This window comes from Cupressus sempervirens, chromosome 1 (genome assembly GCF_028749045.1).
Source record: "Cupressus sempervirens isolate cs-2001-9-10 chromosome 1, ASM2874904v1, whole genome shotgun sequence".
Taxonomy (NCBI): Eukaryota; Viridiplantae; Streptophyta; class Pinopsida; order Cupressales; family Cupressaceae; genus Cupressus; species Cupressus sempervirens.
This window is the reverse complement of record NC_143118.1, coordinates 343020968-343041576: the sequence shown is the minus strand read 5'-3', so window position 1 is coordinate 343041576 and position 20609 is coordinate 343020968. Positions and strand designations below refer to the sequence as shown.

The window sequence follows — 20609 nt, the reverse complement described above, 5'->3', positions numbered from 1 at the left end:
TCATTTGCTCAATACTTCGATACTTCATCAAAACACACGGATTTGCACGTGGAAACCCTCAATGAGAGGATGAAAACCATGCTGAGGATAATATACACCCTAGCCTTTTATTGCAAATAAAAGGTTGTCCGATTAATAGCTACAACTTGTTCCTTTTGAGAACACATCCAGTTAAGAATATCTACAATCTGTTAGAATTACAATCAGCCTGCTAAAGCTATCTTGTTACAAGATTTTAGCACTCCTTCTAGGAGACAACTTGTTAGAGGATTTATCAATATGCTTGTTATTGAAGCATGCCCGGTTAAGAGTTTACACAATGATTACAATGATTAGAAAGCAATCAAAATGTTGACCTAAAATAAGTGGCACATATTGTCTGATAGATCTTCGTTGTATATTAAGAGGGCGTTTTGATCTTCACTTACCTTGTAGACGCACTCTTGTGATGTCTTCTTCATCACCTCATTCCTTCTTTACTTTGCACTATTTGCAGTGCACCAAATTGTATTGGCTTGTTGTTCACCTTTTCTCTTGCACGGTAACACTTGTTGTGTTCACTGTCCACACATTTCTTAATGAATTTTTCAAACTTTTATATCTTCTTGCTTCTTTGGGTATCAAAACACTAAAACAAAATCCTGCTCAAAACAATGAATTTGAAATTTGAATTGCACTACTAAGTAGTTCATGAGCAACCTGTGACGCGTACGTCATAGGATCTAAACTAGTAGCCCTACTAGTCTATGCTAGGTCTAGCCTCAACTACTTTGTCCTTTCTTCTTTCTGCCATTTCGCCAGAATGTTAATCCCATCGCAATGTTGACCTTGTCCTCTTTTGCCTTGTCACAGTGATGACTCATTATGTTGAGTGTAATTGCCTTGTCTTGTCTTCATCTCCATGCAAACCAATGTAGATGTCTACTTGTAATGATGAGATGGTATACTCCACTCAACCAGTTGCCAATCAATGACAACACTTTGGTGTGTAGAATATTTACAACACCAACTTCTCTTTGTAATGCCAATGAGACCTATAGGGTCAACAATCTCCCTCTTTGGCATTGATGGCAAAACTTGTGATCCTTCTTGATTTGATCACCTTCATGTTAGAGTTATCTTGCATTGATACCGGTAGAATTTTCATCGGTAAATGGACTTAACCAAAAAAGATTTTTATGTTTCTTCACCACTGTCCTTGTGACTCCCCTTGTCTTTATTTCTCTTCCTACATTTTTCTTGTACATTGTTATGCCTCAATTGCTCTATATAGTCATTTGCTCTCCTGATGTACTCTTTTGGTGTCTTATTTGTATGCTTAATATGCTCCCCCTTTGTGTCATTCCTATTTCTTGTATCTCTATATCTATCCCTTTGCATATATTCATCTCCCCCTTTTTGTCATCAATGACAAAGGGTCATAGAATGTTTGGGTATCTTGTCTTTGCAGCATCAAAGTGTGCCTGTCATGAGCTCTAAAGTTTTCTGAGAGATAGGATAAAGCATTTTATCTCTGCTAACCTATTCTCCATTTCCTCTATAATATCCATGAGGCTAGTGGATAGGAGTGTCTTTGCGTACTCTAATGAATCCTATTAGTGGGAATAGGAAGCATTGTAGCGTAGAGAGTGTAAAGGTTCTCTTATGTAGCTTGGTCTGGATCCCATTGATCATGTGTAGCTTTTCCTATAGTTGACTAGTGTACTCAGTTGTAGAACTCGTGATGGTGTCGAATGAGTTTTGTGTAGCCTGCAGCACTTCACGAGCTTTCTTCAGTGTACTTTCTGAATCTACCATGTAGCTTTGGGGATCAAATATGTTTTGTACTATAGATGAAATGTCCTCTAGTAGTTTCACTGTTGTGTCCTTTGCTGCTGCAAGCTCCTGTGGATGGTGTTCAATTTCCTTTGAGAGCACACCTTTTATGTCTTGTCCATATCTGCAGTCTATGAAATGTGCAAGTTGACTCATGAGATCTGTGTTTGTGTTGCAATTGGCATCAGTGGCCAATACTTTGATCACCTTTCGTGATTTGATTAGCGTTTGAGCTCATTGTTGTTTCTTGCTGGATTTCTTTAACTCTTTGAATTTTTCAACCAATTTGAAATGTTGGTCGAATTCTTCGTTGGTCATTTCTTTTAGTCATCCAACACCGATGTCTAATTCTGCCTGAATTTTGAGAAGGTCTCCTCCTACCTATCTTCATCTTCTGAGCTTGAAGATGATGACAATGAGGATGGTAGTTTTCTCCTCCTTTTCTTGTTCGATAGCCTGCCTTCCCATTTGAAGTTTCCTTTTAGTGGATCTACACTTTATTCAGCTCTGAGATTTATGGATGGTGCTATGGGTCATCCTCAACCTGTCAGGAGTAGCCTGCTTGACTGGTTGGTTGGCTTCCCGTTATAACTCCTTGTGCAGGTTCTCGATGAACTGCTTTTGTTGTACCCCTTTCTGGGATCTTCTTATCTTTGATAGTATTATCTCCCTAAGATGTCAACACATCTATTGCCCACTTCTATCTTAGCTTTGGGGCTATTTCTGCTTGTTGATTGTTTGTTGGTGCACTTGGTTGAATAACACTTTTATCCCTTCCTCTTGTTGTGTTGTGCATGATTTGGCTGATTAGCTACCTATGGCAGCTCAGTTTGATTGGGAGCCTCAGTTTGTTCCATTGTTCCTAGAGTAGTTTGCAAATTAATCACTATAGATTTTTCCCTTTCTAGCAAAATTCCACTACGAGCAGTTGCATATTCTACTCTCCTTGGCGATGTAAGAAGGTTGAAGTGAACAAGCATCTCTAGGAGTTCTTCAATGTATCCCTCTTCTTTACTTGCTCTGCTGGATCCAATGGGCTTAACTTTCTTCTTATTTTCTTGTATCTAAATGCCCTTGCCTTTTGGATCTATCAAGGTTTGAGCTTTGGCTTGCTCATCTTGCTTCTATGCACATATTATTTGTATTTTCTCAGCTATACTCTTCCAGCATTTTATTGCATATTCAAATGCATCTTTATCTCTGCTTGTAGTGACTAATGCAACATTTTCTTGCATACCCAATTCTTTGAAGTAAGCTTCCACATACATTTTCCTTTCTGATGGTGCATATTCTAGTTTGACCTTTGTTAGTGCGTCATCTAGAATTGCTTTGGTTTGAGCAACTCCATTTTGCCACTTTTTCCAAATAATGGGCACTATTTCTTTTGGTAGATCATTTTTCACCATTACAGGTGTCCTATGTAGGTCCTCATACTTAGTAGAACAACACTAATTACAATGTTGTGATCTTTCTCACTCATAAGTGGATATCTACGCTTTATTGTGTTGTAGTATGAACTATATCATTTGTTACATCCTCAACTGAAAGTGGATGGGTTGGATTACTACCTCTTCTTACAGGTCTGGTTGTGCTTGATGATACTCTCCTATAGAAAGATTTGACTTTGAGCATTGGAGAAGGTTTCTTCTATGTTCTTCCTTCATTTCTCTTCCCATCTACTTCCTCCTCTATTCTAGGTTTAGGTGAAGATGGTTCTCAACTTGAGTCAATGTTGGCTTCTTCATCTTCCTCTCTTTGTGGACTAGGTGTTTCTTTACCGATGAACTTCATCCTTTTGCTTGAACCAGTTTGAGATTCAATTCCACCTTTCCTTTTGTTTTCTTTCCTTGCTTCCTTTTTGGCTTGATCCTTGTCTTTCTCAAGTCTGAGAACTGCACTCCTCATTGTGCTAGTGTCGTGCGTTGGCAGCTTGGGGTCAACAAGCATTGACAAAAGTAACTCGATAGAGGGTCTAGCCTCTTGCTCTACCACTTCATACTAAAATGTCATAAACCAGTGTGATCTAGGCTCTACTGCACATATCATGCAAGTGTTTGTTCAGGCTATAAAAAACAATTCATTCTTGTCCTCTTCTACTAGAGCAAAGGGTATCCTTTCCCTTCTCTGCATAATCTCTTTAAATCTATTAAAATATGTTTTGAACAAATCATCTTTATTGTCTCCTAGCATCATATACATTTTGCAAGTTTGTTCAAAGATGGGCATGTCCCTTACCCAGTTGACTGATACTTGTACAAGACATTCTCGTTTAAAATAAAATAATCTACATACTGAAATGGCTCCATATTTGAATGGATGTACCTTGTAGTTTTCTTTGATCTTCATCAAGTTAATCATCAATTGTTCATGCAACCATCCACTTAGATCAAGTGGGGCATGGTTGTGGATGATCTAGTAGGCATCGTATGTTGCTCCATTGGGTACATTGTTCTACTGGCTAGATCAATAGATTTGGTATGCAATTACCATGGAAGCAAACCTCATTTCAAGGTCCGGTATATTGTCGATGGCAATTGATCGTCCTTCCTTGCTCCGATAACTCTCGCAGCTTCATCGAGTGAAACCTTTCCTACGGTTAGTTTCATTCTAGTGTCATTGAATCTTGATACTCTCTGTATGACTTGCTTTGTGATTTTGTAAGGCCTGTCTAGCCACATGTATTCACTGTGTCCTCTGCTCAGTACAAGCCTCACCCAGTCCTCCTAAAAGAAGTCAAGAATATCTATTGTGTGATGTAATGTGGTGTTTTGTAGATGTTTGGGTTCCTCTTTCAGTGTTATGTTATCAAGGAATGTACAAAATACTTCATAAATTTTATCTGCTCCCAATTCCAAGATTTTTTCCTTTAAATACGCACTCACGTCTTCAATGAGTAGCACACCTACAGGTAGTAAAGACAATGTTGCGGTCTGGTTCGCTATGTCTCCCCGTAGTGTGGTAACCATATAGTCAAGTTCCTTGAATTTCTTGATGCTTACCAGCTCAATCTTGTGAATATCTTGTGCCATGATGCCTTTTGTGCTTTCTGTAACTGATTGCCTCTCCTCGCTTTCGTCTTTGCACCTTTAGGTTAGAATTTTCTTTGTAGGTATGATGGGATGCTCAACTAGATTTTTCATGAAATTTGCTCAGCTCAAGAATTTGATTTTACAAAGTGGTAAATGGCTTTTTGGCTAGCCTATTTATAGTTTTCAATCGATAACGTTAGGTTAACAATAATTCACAATGGTAAACAAGATGCTTACCTACTTCTTAACCCTGCATTTAATGCCAATGACCTGTGCAACAACGGTCATAATCTTTGTACACTCCTCTCTTGTCACAGGTTCTTTTTGCCTCACCAGTTAGCTTGTGTCACCAATGCATCCTTTTACCAATTTTGAATAGAGGGTTGGTATCTCATTACTTACTTTTACATACAACCCCTTCTAAGCTTGGATTAGCTTTGTTTGCCTTAGAAGTCTCACTCTCAACTGGTGAGCTTCCAAATTGTTCAAACTTGGTCACTTCGCCCTCATTGGCCTTCTTTGTCCATACTTTTTTAAAGTCTTTTCTGACTTCCTCTATGCCCATGATCTTGCTCTTTCCTCTATCATCTAGGTTTTGCACTTGGAATCCTCTTCTTGATCACCAGTAACTAGTAAGATGACCTATCTTGCCACAATAGTAACAAGCTTTGCATGTTCCTCTCCATGGTCCTATGTAATTTCTTTGACCGATTCTCAATTTGCATTATTCTGTAGTATGTCCTTTGTTCTCATAGGTTGAACATACCAATGGAGTGAATTTTTTCTTCCAGCTGGGACTAGAAGTTCTCTAGGACTATAGGATTGACCTTTCTTGGATTTGCAGACCTCAGCCTTGTGTCCGTACTTGTTACAGAAGTAAAAATACCCATCAAATCTTTTCCCATTGAATGAGATCTACACTCTTGGGAAGGGTGAACATACTGGTGGCATGTGTTCCAATACCCGCAAAAGGTATTTTGCATTGTGGGTGCAGCTTTTCTGTGCCAACATACATTCGAAGTGTGACCTATTTTGCCACAACAATAATTGTTGGTTTCTTAGGCTTCTTACCTTTAGACGATGCTTTCCTTTGTTCTTATTGGGTCTGGTACTTGCTTCTAGATGACTCACCTTTTTTAGTCTTGCTATTTCCTTCATAGTCAAGACCGGTTGTACTCTTGGTCTTCCTCGTAACTTTGAGTTGTCTGTCTATCTTCTCAGAGTTGTCATTGAACTTTTTCAGCTCCTCATTCCTCTCATTGGTGCTTCTTAGTTCCTCAGTCAGCATTTGAATCTGCTCATCCTTTTGTCTGGCATTCTCTTCAATCATTCTCTTGGCTTCCAGTGCTTCCCTCAGTACATTTTCAGCTTTCTCTAGTGCCTGTGTAGTGTTACCTTTCTCATTTTGTGCCTGGCTTAGCTTTTTTGATGTATCTTTCAATTCTTTATACAACTGCAAGACAGATTTGCTCAACTTCTCGTTGTCGGTCATGAGGTCAAAGATTGTTTCCTCATATCCATTTGTATTATTGTGCTCTTCCATTTGCTCGATGATTTCATGGCTCTCGTTGAGTTTTGTCGTGAGTTTCTTTCTTCTTGCTAATTATTCTCTCAGCTTGTTCTTCAAACCTTCAATAATGTCAAGGACTTCCTCATATTGCTTTTTGTACTTCATGGTTGGATCCTGATCTTACCTCAAGTCGGGCTTGTTGTCGTCAATGCCTTGGCTCTGATACCAATTATTGGTCCCAACTGGTACTAAGAGGAGGGTGAATCAGTCCCAACTCCAATATCGGTTATTCTCTTAACTGTTCCAAATTAACAGAACCACAACCACTTAACTAACAACACAATAAAAAATGCAATAAAATAAAAGCATGAAAATTCACACACAAAGGTATTCATCAAACAATGGCTAGAAAGCAATCAAAATGTTGATCTAAAATAAGTGGCACATCTTGCTTGATAGATCTCAAGTGTATATTAAGGGGATGTCTTGGTCTTCTCTTACCTTGTAGATGCACTCTTGTGATGTCTTCTGCATCACCTCATTCCTTCTCTTCTTTGCCCTATTTGCAGTGCACCAAACTATGTTGGCTTGTTGTTCACCTTTTCTCTTGCACAACAACACTTGTTGTGTTCAGTCTCTTTCTTGTTTCACTTCTTCTCTTTGCGCACACTGTCCACACATTTCATAATATAGTTTTCAGACCTTTATATCTTCTTGCTTCTTTGGGTGTTGAAACCCTAAAACAAAATCCCACTCAAAACAATGTATTCAAAATCTGAATTACACTACTGACTAGTTTATGAGCAACCCTATGACGCTTACGTCATAGGGTCTAAATTGATAGCCCTGCCAACCTATGCTAGGTCTAGCCTTAACTACTCTGTCCTTTCTTCTTTATGTTGTTTCGTCAGAATGTTAATCCCATCGCAATGCAAACCTTGTCCGCTTCAGCCTTGTCACACTGATGACTCATCATGTTGACTGTAACTACCTTGTCTTGTCTTCATCTCCATGCAGACAAGTGTAGATGTCTATAGGTAATCATGAGATGGTATACTCCGCTCGACCGGTTGTCAATCAATGACAACACTTTGGTGTGTCGAATATTTACAACACCAACTTCCCTTCGTAATGTCAATGGGACCTGCATTGTCAACATATTTTGAATTCCAATGTTTCTCTTTGGTCTCAGTTATCTTTCTAGATGTTCAACTTCAGTTACATTGGATTTCGGATGGGTCAGATCTTTGCGATCACTACTTGAAGCCACTCACATCCGGATGCTTGTGAGGTGCTTCTAGGTGGCTTCCACAGGCATCTGCCTCGAAATTCGCCTACATAGGCATCCGCATCTGCCTCCAAGCCCAAAATGCCCGCTCCATATTCTAAGGTGTTATTTAGTACATAGATTTCGCAAAAGGTTTATGTAATACCACTTAGTGGTTTAGGTAATACTACTTAGTGGTTTTGTGAGAGCTTGTTTCTATAAAAGAAACCACAAGCATAGTTGTTAAGGTTAGCTAGATTTCCCTTTTTGAAGGTTGGAAGCATGGCATGGGATGTGAATGCTTGTTTATTGTTGGGGCTTCGAAGGCTTTCATGGTGTATTGTAATGGACGCATTGTTGAAAAATACATGGATGATGGATGCTTTGGAGGCTAGGCCTTTCCCTCGTGAGGGTTTTCCCAGAAAATCTTGTGCCACATAATTCATATTTGTGAGTATGTTGTCTATTCTCTTGCATGTTGATTCTAAGTATTTATTTGTTTATTCAGTGTTATAAGTTATGTGAAAATTGTCATAAAATTGGCTGCAAGTTTGCTTACGAGAGAACAAAATGTAGATAGTGGAAATGGGCCTTTGGTTATGAGATAAGCATGTTTTATTGATGACACCCTAGTTGCCTATATCCAAGCCAATGACGAAGACCTATCTGGATTTGACTATCATATTCTTATCTACCCTTCCAAATTTGGGCAGTCTTGCTTCAAAGATATTAGAAATGTGTTAGGAAATTTTTTAATTTATGAATGTGGATCCAGAAACTGTAGGGAGGGATCCTTCCATACAGCTTGAAAACAAGTTGAAATAGATATTTCCATAGGTTTGTCAGAAGTTTGGCTACAGCTGGAGGATAAGGTATGGAAACAAGTTTCAGATTATAAAAAATATAACATCTAGATGTAGGAAATGCTTTCAAATTGGTATGTATCTGCTAGTTTTTCTGTGAGTAAAACCTTAACAATTAAGAAAGCTACATGGTGGGGAAGTGCTTGTTTATCACACTTAACCATGAAAAGGACTCTGGACTCTTCCTGGATCTCTCACTGAAGATGCTAGTTCAAAAGAGAATGTTCGTTTGGTGGGTGGTGATGGATTAAAGTTTCTATGATGGTGCTGATTTCTAATTTTCTACAATGCAAAAAAATGGGAAAAAAACAGAGCAAGCTTGCTGCTGCTTCTTCCCTTTCCCAACAGTATTATGCAGAACGATTTAACTCGAGGAGGTGACTGAATTAGGAGAAAGGAATAAGTGTCAAATATTTTGGGATAAACAGTGTGCAGGAACAAATAAAACTTTTTGCAACTTCCTAGATAATATGCCTCCTGTTGTTCAAAAACTTCTTCTTATACCTATATTCAAAAACCAAAAGAGGTATGATATTCCTTTATCTATTGCATGAGGAAGAATGAGAATCCGGGAATGATATTTCACATTCAATTCTAGCTCAGAAAAACCAATCTTTGTCTACTTCTCTAGTGTCTCAGAGCATGCCAAGGATATTGAAGACACGAAATGAACAGAAGTTAAGAATAAAAAGGCAGTTTCAAATAAACAAGCTATAGTTGGAGTGAAACTTAGATCTCATAATGTGAGATTTTTGGTTGGGTTTTCGTGCTTGCTTTCCATTTTGTTTTGTCTTTTGTTATTTATTCTGGGCTGGGGGGTGCTTTTATAGGACCCCATAATTTCTCTAGGAAAACAACAGAGGAAAGCACAATAAGCAGGAGGTTTTCAAACATGGTAAGATGGAAGTGCATCCATCACTAGCTTTAAAACTAAGTCCATAAGCCTTTGTTAAGTTTGTTAGAGAGGAGTTACGAAGCTTCTAATTTTAAAGTTTGAGCTGGTGAGGCTCAGCATTCAAATTCTATTTCTATGTGTATTGGGATAGGCTGCAATGAAAATTTTCAACCAGTAATAGGCATAGGGTGCCAACTAGTAACCAGAAATTAGGCAATCCTGATGGTCCAGGGATTAAATCTAATTGCAGAATGAATCATCCTAACCTGGGAACAATAAAAGCCCTTCTGCATGCATGGTTGGCAGGTTTGCCCCACTTGATTGGATGTTTGCTGTTCGGAATGTGAAGCCCAACAATCACACAACTGTTTGGCTTCTTGGCTCCTGGATTAAAGCTTGTATGCAAGTGTATAAATGGATGTGTGTGGTCAAGTATTGTATTGTATCAGATATTAAATGATAAAGTGATTCCCTGCTGGAGTGTTGAGGTGAATCATGTTAAATATTGTGTCTCTTATTTGTTCATTTTTGTTTTGTTCCATTTCTCTGCTCTGTTTAAATTTACATTTGGTATCAGAGCCATGGTGAACTATTGAGCGGAGATGGTGTCAAGACACCGTGTCCATTGGTGGGATGGATGGACAAAAAGAGAAGGATTCAGAGGAGGAAGATGAGTTTGTTTCCTTCTCAGCTCTTGATGCAGTTGTCGCTGCAATTGGCAAAGAGATGGAAGAGAACAAAGAGACCAAGAATCAAGAGGATTGCCTTAAAAAGGAAATTGTTACTCTAAAAGAGGAGGTTTTGATGTTGAAAAAGTGCATTTCCTGTATGAAAAAAGAAAAAGAGAAAGTTATGAAAGAGTGGGAGTTTTCTGAAAAGAAACAAAATGAGGATCTGAAGATGGAGTTAGTTGAGCTTCATATAATTCTTAGTGAGTTAGGAATTGATGGGGAAATATGTGATACCAAAGGGTGCATACAAGATGGAGCGGCTGGAATTGAATGTAAAACTTCTGAAAGAACTGGACCAAGGGATAGGCCTATGTTGTTTAAGGTTGCCAAGAATAATTGTGGTGGTGAAAAACTGTGTGTTGTCAATGGGAATGAGAATGTTGCAGCAGTCAAGGAAGTTGGAGAGGTCGCCTTTTCCATCAAAGAGTTGCTGGAAAATGAATGGTCCAAATCGGTTGTGAAGGAGCATAGTAGCCCCAAGAATAATAGCAGCAAAAAGGCTGCGAATGTGTTTGTTATTTCCAAAGATAAGGAGCCAAAATCTCGATAGTGTGAGGAGAAGAATTTAAACCTGGTGGGGAAGTATTAGGTGACCACACTGAACAAACTCACAAAGGCCATTGTAAAATACATGGACATGGTGAAGGACGATTTTGAGCAGTGTGTTGTGACTGAATTCTCTAAACTATCTCCAGCCAATCCACTAGCACTGGAGTCATCCTCTCTGGATGGAAAAGGAATTGAAGATGGATTTTCGTGTGCAATTATTAAAGACAAAAATTGCTATTATAAAATTTCTGGGATAGGTGTAAGATTACGAGAGGTGTTCCCCAAGAAAATAGGGATGATGGATTACAACCAGCACAGAATGGTCTTGGTGGGTCACAGCGTGTGAAGCCTGCGGATACTCGTGGAGAGACATATACAAAATTCTGCAAACGAAATTCCTGAGTGATATTGTTTCTTGGGACTGTGCATTTAATTTGGAAGTTCCTTCTTTATGTCTGCAGGTTTTATGGCGTAGAATTTTTTTTTGACTTTTTAAGAAAATTATTGGAGCCCATGTAATGAAGCCGGTACAATTTATTGAAATTTTGGTCACGAACATGTGTGTGGGAAATTGGTGAGTCACCATGAGAAAGTTACAGTCAAACAGAAAATATTGTTTTGCCAGTTGCCATCAAATGTGTGAAGATCTTGAAAGATCTGAATGGGCATGTTTTGTGTATAGCTTGTGTTTTAAATAAAATAGACAAGGTCAACTTTGGTGCAGTTTCCATCTTAAAGTAGATAAAACTAAGGCTAACGATAAGGCCAGTAATGGCGATGATCATAAACCATGCAACGGTGAAGTAGATAGGAATTTTCTCTTTACAGCAGTTCTCAAGGAAATGCAACTCAAACATGGTTGCCAGGAATTGCATGTGGCAGATCTGAAGGATGGGTGGGAAATGCACATAGAGCAGGAGGTGAAGCTTCTGGCCCTCCAAGTTTATAGGGAAGCTCTCAATGAATCTATTTGTCATCTCATTCGAATAACTTATTTTAAATCTGATTTGGCTTGGAGAAGACTGAGTCGAAGAGTTCATAAACAAAGTTAGGCAAAGTTGAAATCTTTAATGGGCCTGATTATGACGTAAAGAATTGGAAATGCAGGGAATGTTGCAACATGGCCTCGCCAATTGGGCTTCAAGCAGGAGATTGTTGGGAATGTGAAGCCCAACATCAGTCACACGACTGTTCGGCTTCCTTGCTCTTGGATTGAAGCTTGTATGGGAGTGTATAAATACATATGCAGTCACGTTCTGTATCGTATCAAATATTAAATAATAAAGTGATTACCTACTGGAGTGTAGACATAGCCACAAGTTGCGGTGAACCATGATAAATATTGTGCCTCTTATTTGTTCATTTTCTGTTTTTGTTCTCTGCTCTGTTTAAATTTACATTCGTAAAGGGTGAGGCAAGCACCATTATGTAACATATCTACCTAGGAGCCACGTCTATAATTATTTGTACTTAGATTGGTAAGAGAATTACAACTAGATTTGTCATAGGATCAAAACCCAAATTAGGGACCAATTTGAATAATATATGAAATAATTGGAATGAAAGCTTCGTTTTGTCTTCCATAAGACGGTTGTCATATACCAAACTAACATCTGGCTTGGGATAGGCTTTTTAAATTAGCGTCAATCAATCTGTGATTCAAGATAGAATGAAATAAAAACGATAACTATGTCATGTCCCCATTTTTGGTGACAGTTCGATTTAATTAATTTAATTAATCTGGTTGTCCAAAATAATGCATATTTTATAAGGACGACTAATTAATTATTTTAATTAAATAAATAGGTGATATTAAGTTAATTATTTATAAAGTTATCAAATAAATAAATATTAAAAGATAACTTTATATTTAATTAATTTAATAAAGTGACTTGGATCATAAAATATTTAATAAAGTCACTTAAGAGATAAGATCGAAAATGTTCTAGAAGTCTCTGGAGAAGATGGAAAGAAAAGAATAAATAGGCACCTCGGGGCTCCATTCGAATCAAGCAGTTGTTTATCTTCCTTTTGGTTTCAGATTGTGATTCAATCACAGGTGCATTGTGGAACCTAGGGTTTTCGCAATTGTCACAGTTGGCCATTGAGAACGATAACTCTCAATAGGTGCGCAATTTTGAGGGTGTGAAATATCATCTGAATTATTGCAGATTGGAGGTGACGTTACAGTCATTTCATCGGGGCAGAATCTGTGGCCAAGGGCCAACGTTGGAGGAACATTGTGTGAATTATTTGTAGGATAGAGATAGCTGCAGTATAGAGTCGCCTTTGTTCTTTGTCAGCCAAGATTGAGGAAGAGGATCCATCCTTATTAGCGACAGCTGGAAGTGTATATATTTCCATCAGCAGTAATAATTGGGACGCATCATCCCTGGAGCAAGATCACAGGAGCCAGCTGGAACCATTAGGGTCTGAATTATATGCAAGTTTAGCTACCGGGAGCAAATCCTACAACAGGTGGGAGCTGATATAATCTTTCATCTCTTGCGAATTCCTAAGACCCTCCAACAAACTCCCTAGCCGAACATCCTACAGCAGATCTTAATATTCTATCATCAATTGACACATCATCGACGGCAACCAGTATTGTGCAGGCTTTGAAGCGGAACAACAGGACAAGAAGGTGTATTTTGCGGAAGACATAATAAGCACACGCAAGTGAACTTGAGTGAATGATTCAGAGTTATAATAAATTGGAATCAAGGCCAGTCGCGGTAGAGGGATATATGGTTTGAAGGACTCACGGTTTCTTTGGAATCTTTGCCAGCTTAGATTTGGCAAACATGCAAGGGCAGATCGCGAAGTTGATATGCTTTCCACCAGCACACACCACAGGGGAAACTCATTCGCGTCAAACTCGGATTGAAGACCATTAATCACAGCGAGTTGATTAATAAGAAGTCGCATGCGGATTAGTTGCAGAGACAACATTAAGGACGGACGACTCCATTTGCCCCTGCGTTTCCTGACCCCGGCCAGTAGCGAACTTAGAACGGGCATTACTCAGGGAACATCGTAATTTTCATCTGAATCAAAATTATGGCCAGTATAATAGAAGGAGGACGAAATCAAGACTGGTAAACCTCAGATACCCGCGATCCCCATATTGGTAAATGCGTGAGACAGAGATAAGAAGTTGAGAGCTATCACATGTTCAGGTTTGAATCAACTCCTGCTTCATCTGATTGAGAACTTGGCAGATGCAGTGGAAGGAGGAGTTCGAGATCAACATTCAGATATGCTGTTCTTGACTGGGAATAAGCTCAGTGGTTGATGTGACATGGTATCATGTAATACCACAAACAATACTGGCTATGAGAGTTTTCAAATGATATTGCAATAAGGTAAATGAGTTGACAACGCAGCTTGAGAAATGTCAACCATTGCTAAATTCTGGAGCAAAGTACAATGATGCTACGGTCCAGGTCCATTATTGAATCATGGTTAAGCAATGAAACATTTGATTGTAATAGGAATTTCTCTCTGAATATTGAAGGTATGATTATATTTTGCATTTGAAATGTCTTGGTGAATTATGTGAGGAATTACTCCATTCATGACAAATCTCATAGTGTATTAGTACAACTCTGATTACAAGAATAGAACTTGACATCAGTTTGTAACTAGTTCGTTAAACAACCTTGGGTGCTAACTGTTTGACGAAATGCCTAATCATTGAAGTTTTAGTATTTTGGTGTCTAAGAAGCAATAATCCTGTCGGGGATATTTCAGTGGTATCAGAGCGGTTTTCTTGCCATCCTGTGGGGTGAGAACCAAATTACATGAGTGATCAACACTCTACTTCAACCCAGATGGACAGGTACAACACAAAGTCTCCAAGGACACAATCTTGGACCAGTAATAGACATAGTATTCAGAGTCGGAATTGTGGAAAGGAGGACTATTCAGGCATTCAGGATGAGCTCAGAAAAATCAGACATAACATGTCTGAACTGATGGTTAAGCACCACCGTATGATTGACAGGCTGTCCGACCCAACTAAGGTGAATAAGTCAACTGGTTTTCGATTCGGAAAATCTTCTCGCAAAGCACTAGCTGATACAGTGGGCGATGTTACTAGGAACCTTAATGAGGAGTTCGAGAAACAAGTGTGCAACCGGTCAGAGGCTTCAGTTCGGTCACAGGAAGAAGTGGTGAAGGATATTACGCTGATGGATAGTAATTGTCAACTTGATACTTCAATTGAGACAGTTGTATACAGGTTTCCCAAGGGTGATGTCTCAGATACTCAAGGTGGTTTGGTTCCGACAGTCAATGATTACAGTGAAGTGAGTTCAGATGATGATAAGGATGTTGATGATGAGATACCAGGTAGAGATGAGCAAACACTGAGTATCCATGATTTTGCTAAGAGAGAGTACCAGGCTCAGTTAGATGCTTCGGATGAAACTGGTAGTACTTCACATGATTGGACTAGCCAGCTGAAGGTAAGTGAAGATAGTATTGTGACTTCCTTATCTCATCATGACAAGATGCGGGACATGTTGGAGGATCACAACCAGATGATTCAGTTATAGAGAAGACATAGGGGAAATCAGGCAAAGTCCTCTTGCATTGACTTACAGGCGATTAGAGAGGGAATGGGGACGATGAAGTTGAGCTATTTGCATCTTCTGTCAGATCGTGACCATCTTCTCAGACTTGTCAAAGACTACTCAGATGTCTTGAGAAGGAAGGAGGAAACTGACAAGGTTTCTTGCAAGCTTGAAGACACTCAAGTTTCTCGGGCAAATACTTCATTGGCATTACAGGACGGGAAGAAACATGGGCATGAGCACGACATGGAGCTGAGCTTAAGTTCATCTTGCACTCAGTTTTTGACAGAAGAGGGATCATATGAGGTTGCTGATAATGCTATGAGTTCATCTTGCATTCACATCCAGGATACAAGGACAATGTCAAACAAATATGAGGAGTTAGTTGGTATTGGTCACATTACTCAGGTAAGTAGTTTGCTTGAGTTACTAGCTGTTCCTTGTTTACGGATATGGACTCAAGAATGTTTCCGCAGCGTTTGGGATTCAATTGACTGGAGAACACTTAATGGTAGCAGCGATTGTTTAAATACTATCATGGATTGGATTAGCAGAATACCCGGTGTTGTCTTTCTTTGTGCCAGCAGCTTGACCGATGTTGGTATTAGTTTTTATACACCGGTATTGGGTTTGGTTCATATATGCAAACAACCATTCTTGCTAAAAGGTGTTGAAGATTTTTCATATTTGGAAGCATGTACAGATGAGTCCCAGGATTGTTTTGGCCTTGATGACATCCGGGAGAATGAAGTGAACAGTTTTGAAGATTCAGCTTCCTTAACAAATTCTTTGGGAACAGGGGAGTTTAACAGCAGTACTACAGATTTTGACACTCCGGATGAGGATATGAGTTTTGGAGATGATTCGCGAGATATGAATGATAATACTCTAGAAACCAGTGACCTTGAAGATACTCTTTTAGACAGGGCACCAGAAGAGGTTTGTAGGAGACAGTTCAGCCAGAGCCATCATGTGACTAGTCAATTGAAAGTTAGTAAGCGAGACATTGCCATCGCTTGTGAGCATTTTGATACTGCTCGTCAATTGTTGGCCGTTACTGGGTGGGGTACTGCTATGACAGATGAGTCCAGTGGTGGTTACTTTCCTTTGGCAGAGATTCATGCCTTGAGTGAAGCTGTCCGGATTTTGAAGCAGGATTACTTACGACTGGTAGCCGACCGTGATCACCTGGTTGAGTGGGGGAGTACAGCATATGAGGCACTCTTGGATCGTGAAGAGGAGGTGAGTGAGCTTTCCCAGGAGCTCATAGCGACTACTGAGGCGTTAGAGGACACACAGCGAGATCTACAAAAATCGCAACTTCAGTTAAAAGAGGTGACCGTGGAGTTGGAACATTTGCGGTCAAAACCAGCCCCAGACCCAGTTCATTTGACTATTGAGGTGGATGATGGTAAGAACACTTCCGCAGTTGCTACTAAGGAGCATATTGTTGAGGCTGACACACATATTCAGGATTTGGTAGTAGCTGGTTCTAATGAGTTCGGGATACCGGTAGAGTCAAGTTTCTAGATTGATTCTTCTCAGATAGTTGATAGTGTGGTACAGTTGAGTACGCCACCCTTACAGGAGGACCAGTTGTGGTGTAAAGGGGAGTATGTTAATGTTTCCTCATATAATTTTTACTACACTGAACCGTTCATGGAGTATTTGCTGGATAGTGCATGTGTTCATTTGGACTCGCATAAAGTGACAGAAGGTGTTCTCATCCAAGATACTAGTGTTATTTGCAGATTGGTTGAGAAGATTATAGGGGTCCTTTCTACTATGCTACCTCACAGGGATCTCGAGGAGGGGTTTGTTGAGCAGAGTGCACAGGGACCTATCCGACTTACAGTCACTCGGAGTCAGAGATTGGAGCCATATGTTGATTCCCAGTTCACAATGGAGAGCCAGTAGCAGAATTTGGAGGTTCTTACCGGCATTATACGGTAGGGTACGCTCATCACTTTTCTTTTGATACAGAGATAGAAGATTTTATTTCACGCGGATGTAGGTCGACTCCAGTTTCTTACCATCCATTATGGGATAGATTGGCACCATCTTTTGAAAATAAAATTGGTAGTAGCAAGTTACTCAGCCTGCAGCATCGACACACCCGGAGCAGTTTTTCAGAGATTGGATTTGATGGCAGTGATTCAAGTACCTATGGCTGTTGTCATATCTATAGTGCAGTTGGGTGCAGGTGTCATTTTGACAGGGGTTTGAGTTTTGATAGAGTTGATGTTTCAGTTGGCTTGAGTTCCACAGAATGTTTTCTTCTACCGACATTTACAGTTGGTTTTCAGATAATTTCATCAGAGTTGTCAATTGTTTGGATGTTGAATACAATTTCTCAGATACTGGTATTGATGATTTCTCCACGGGAGTATGATGAGGATTGGGATGACATACAGATTTACATTTGGGACCCAGGCATACTGATTGGTTTATGGTTCAGCCATTGCTTGGGGACAAGCAATTTCAGGAAGGGCGGACTGTCATGTCCCCATTTTTGGTGACAATTCGATTTAATTAATTTAATTAATCTGGTTGTCCAAAATAATGCATATTTTATAAGGACGACTAATTAATTATTTTAATTAAATAAATAGGTGATATTAAGTTAATTATTTATAAAGTTATCAAATAAATAAATATTAAAAGATAACTTTATATTTAATTAATTTAATAAAGTGACTTGGATCATAAAATATTTAATAAAGTCACTTAAGAGATAAGATCGAAAATGTTCTAGAAGTCTTTGGAGAAGATGGAGAGAAAAGAATAAATAGGCACCCCGGGGCTCCATTCGAATCAAGCAGTTGTTTATCTTCCTTTTGGTTTCAGATTGTGATTCAATCACAGGTGCATTGTGGAACCTAGGGTTTTCGCAATTGTCACAGTTGGCCATTGAGAACGATAACTCTCAATAGGTGCGCAATTTTGAGGGTGTGAAATATCATCTGAATTATTGCAGATTGGAGGTGACGTTACAGTCATTTCATCGGGGCAGAATCTATGGCTAAGGGCCAACGTTGGAGGAACATTGTGTGAATTATTTGTAGGATAGAGATAGCTGCAGTATAGAGTCGCCTTTGTTCTTTGTCAGCCAAGATTGAGGAAGAGGATCCATCCTTATTAGCGACGGCTGGAAGTGTATATATTTCCATCAGCAGTAATAATTGGGACGCATCATCCCTGGAGCAAGATCACAGGAGCCAGCTGGAACCATTAGGGTCTGAATTATATGCAAGTTTAGCTACCGGGAGCAAATCCTACAACAGGTGGGAGCTGATATAATCTTTCATCTCTTGCGAATTCCTAAGACCCTCCAGCAAACTCCCTAGCCGAACATCCTACAGCAGATCTTAATATTCTATCATCAATTGACACATCATCGACGGCAACCAGTATTGTGCAGGCTTTGAAGCGGAACAACAGGACAAGAAGGTGTATTTTGCGGAAGACATAATAAGCACATGCAAGTGAACTTGAGTGAATGATTCAGAGTTATAATAAATTGGAATCAAGGCCAGTCGCGGTAGAGGGATATATGGTTTGAAGGACTCACGGTTTCTTTGGAATCTTTGCCAGCTTAGATTTGGCAAACATGCAAGGGCAGATCACAAAGTTGATATGCTTTCCTCCAGCACACACCACAGGGGAAACTCATTCGCAGCAAACTCGGATTGAAGACCATTAATCACAGCGAGTTGATTAATAAGAAGTTGCATGCGGATTAGTTGCAGAGACAACATTAAGGACGGACGACTCCATTTGCCCCTGCGTTTCCTGACCCCGGCCAGTAGCGAACTTAGAACGGGCATTACTCAGGGAACATCGCAATTTTCATCTGAATCAAAATTATGGCCAGTATAATAGAAGAAGGACGAAATCAAGACTGGTAAACCTCAGATACCCGCGATCCCCATATTGGTAAATGCGTGAGACAGAGATAAGAAGTTGAGAGCTATCACATGTTCAGGTTTGAATCAACTCCTGCTTCATCTGATTGAGAACTTGGCAGATGCAGTGGAAGGAGGAGTTCGAGATCAACATTCAGATATGTTGTTCTTGACTGGGAATAAGCTCAGTGGTTGATGTGACATGGTATCATGTAATACCACAAACAATACTGGCTATGAGAGTTTTCAAATGATATTGCAATAAGGTAAATGAGTTGACAACGCAGCTTGAGAAATGTCAACCATTGCTAAATTCTGGAGCAAAGTACAATGATGCTACGGTCCAGGTCCATTATTGAATCATGGTTAAGCAATGAAACATTTGATTGTAATAGGAATTTCTCCCTGAACATTGAAGGTATGATTATATTTTGCATTTGAAATGTCTTGGTGAATTATGTGAGGAATTACTCCATTCATGACAAATCTCATAGTGTATTAGTACAACTCTGATTACAAGAATAGAACTTGACATCAGTTTGTAACTAGTTCGTTAAACAACCTTGGGTGCTAACTGTTTGACGAAATGCCTAATCATTGAAGTTTTAGTATTTTGGTATCTAAGAAGCAATAATCCTGTCGGGGATATTTCAAAATACATCATAAATGTCTGCATCAAAGTTACGCAAATAAAAATTCAAGAGCCTAAGATCCATTTATTTTTTGGAGCCAAACTTTCTTGGATTGAAAGAAACGAACCTCTATATACCATATTCAAAAAAAAAAGCACCATAACAGGAAGCCAGCAATTGAGAATTAACGGTAAGATATTAGACCAACCTTGGATGGTACAACAGAATTAGCAGCTAATGCCAAGATCTCTGAAGCATTTCCCCTTATGACCGTGGGGTTAAGCCAGACTAACTCCGTACACATCTCCACTCTAAATTTCGAAACCCCAACAGCCACAGGATCCAAAACCCAAGGTTTCTGAGACTCTGAAGCCTTAAATGCAGCAGTTTTCATTGAAGTGATCCATTGTGGGGTGAGGGTCCCAATATTGATGCACAAGCCATCCACTTGAGGAGTGAAATCAGATATTTCTTCTAAAGCATGAATCATGGCAGGAGAAGCCCCAGCAGCAAGTAGCGTGTTGGCCATCATGTCCATCGATACATAATTGGTTATGCATTGTATTAAAGGACACGATTCCCTCACTCTGCATATAAATTTCCAAGCACTGATCCCCCAATTTTCATTGTTTTGCGGAGCCTCCATTTGAATCCTATAATATTCCTATATGCTTCAGCCCTCTCCCACCCTAAGATTTCATCGCCCTAGCAGACATTTGATCCGGAGACACATTTCTCGTATACTATTTATTGGCTTTCCGAATCTGCTGAAGTCTTTTCTATTGAATCTTGAATGATGCTTTGAATTTTGAAGTTTTTACTTCTTGCTATAGGCA

At 39.4% G+C, this 20609-nt stretch overlaps 1 protein-coding gene across 1 annotated transcript in view; it reads right to left on the bottom strand.

The window, feature by feature from the left end:
• Window positions 1-20599, bottom strand: part of LOC149577619 (hydroxyethylthiazole kinase family protein) — a 36519-nt gene extending 15920 nt beyond the window's left edge. Inside the window, exon 1 of the mRNA XM_089824701.1 lies at window positions 19982-20599. Within this exon, the coding sequence (XP_089680827.1) occupies window positions 19982-20419 (438 nt within the window). The 5' untranslated portion in view covers window positions 20420-20599. The remainder of the gene's footprint in view (window positions 1-19981) is intronic.
• Between the last annotated feature and the right edge of the window lie 10 nt (window positions 20600-20609).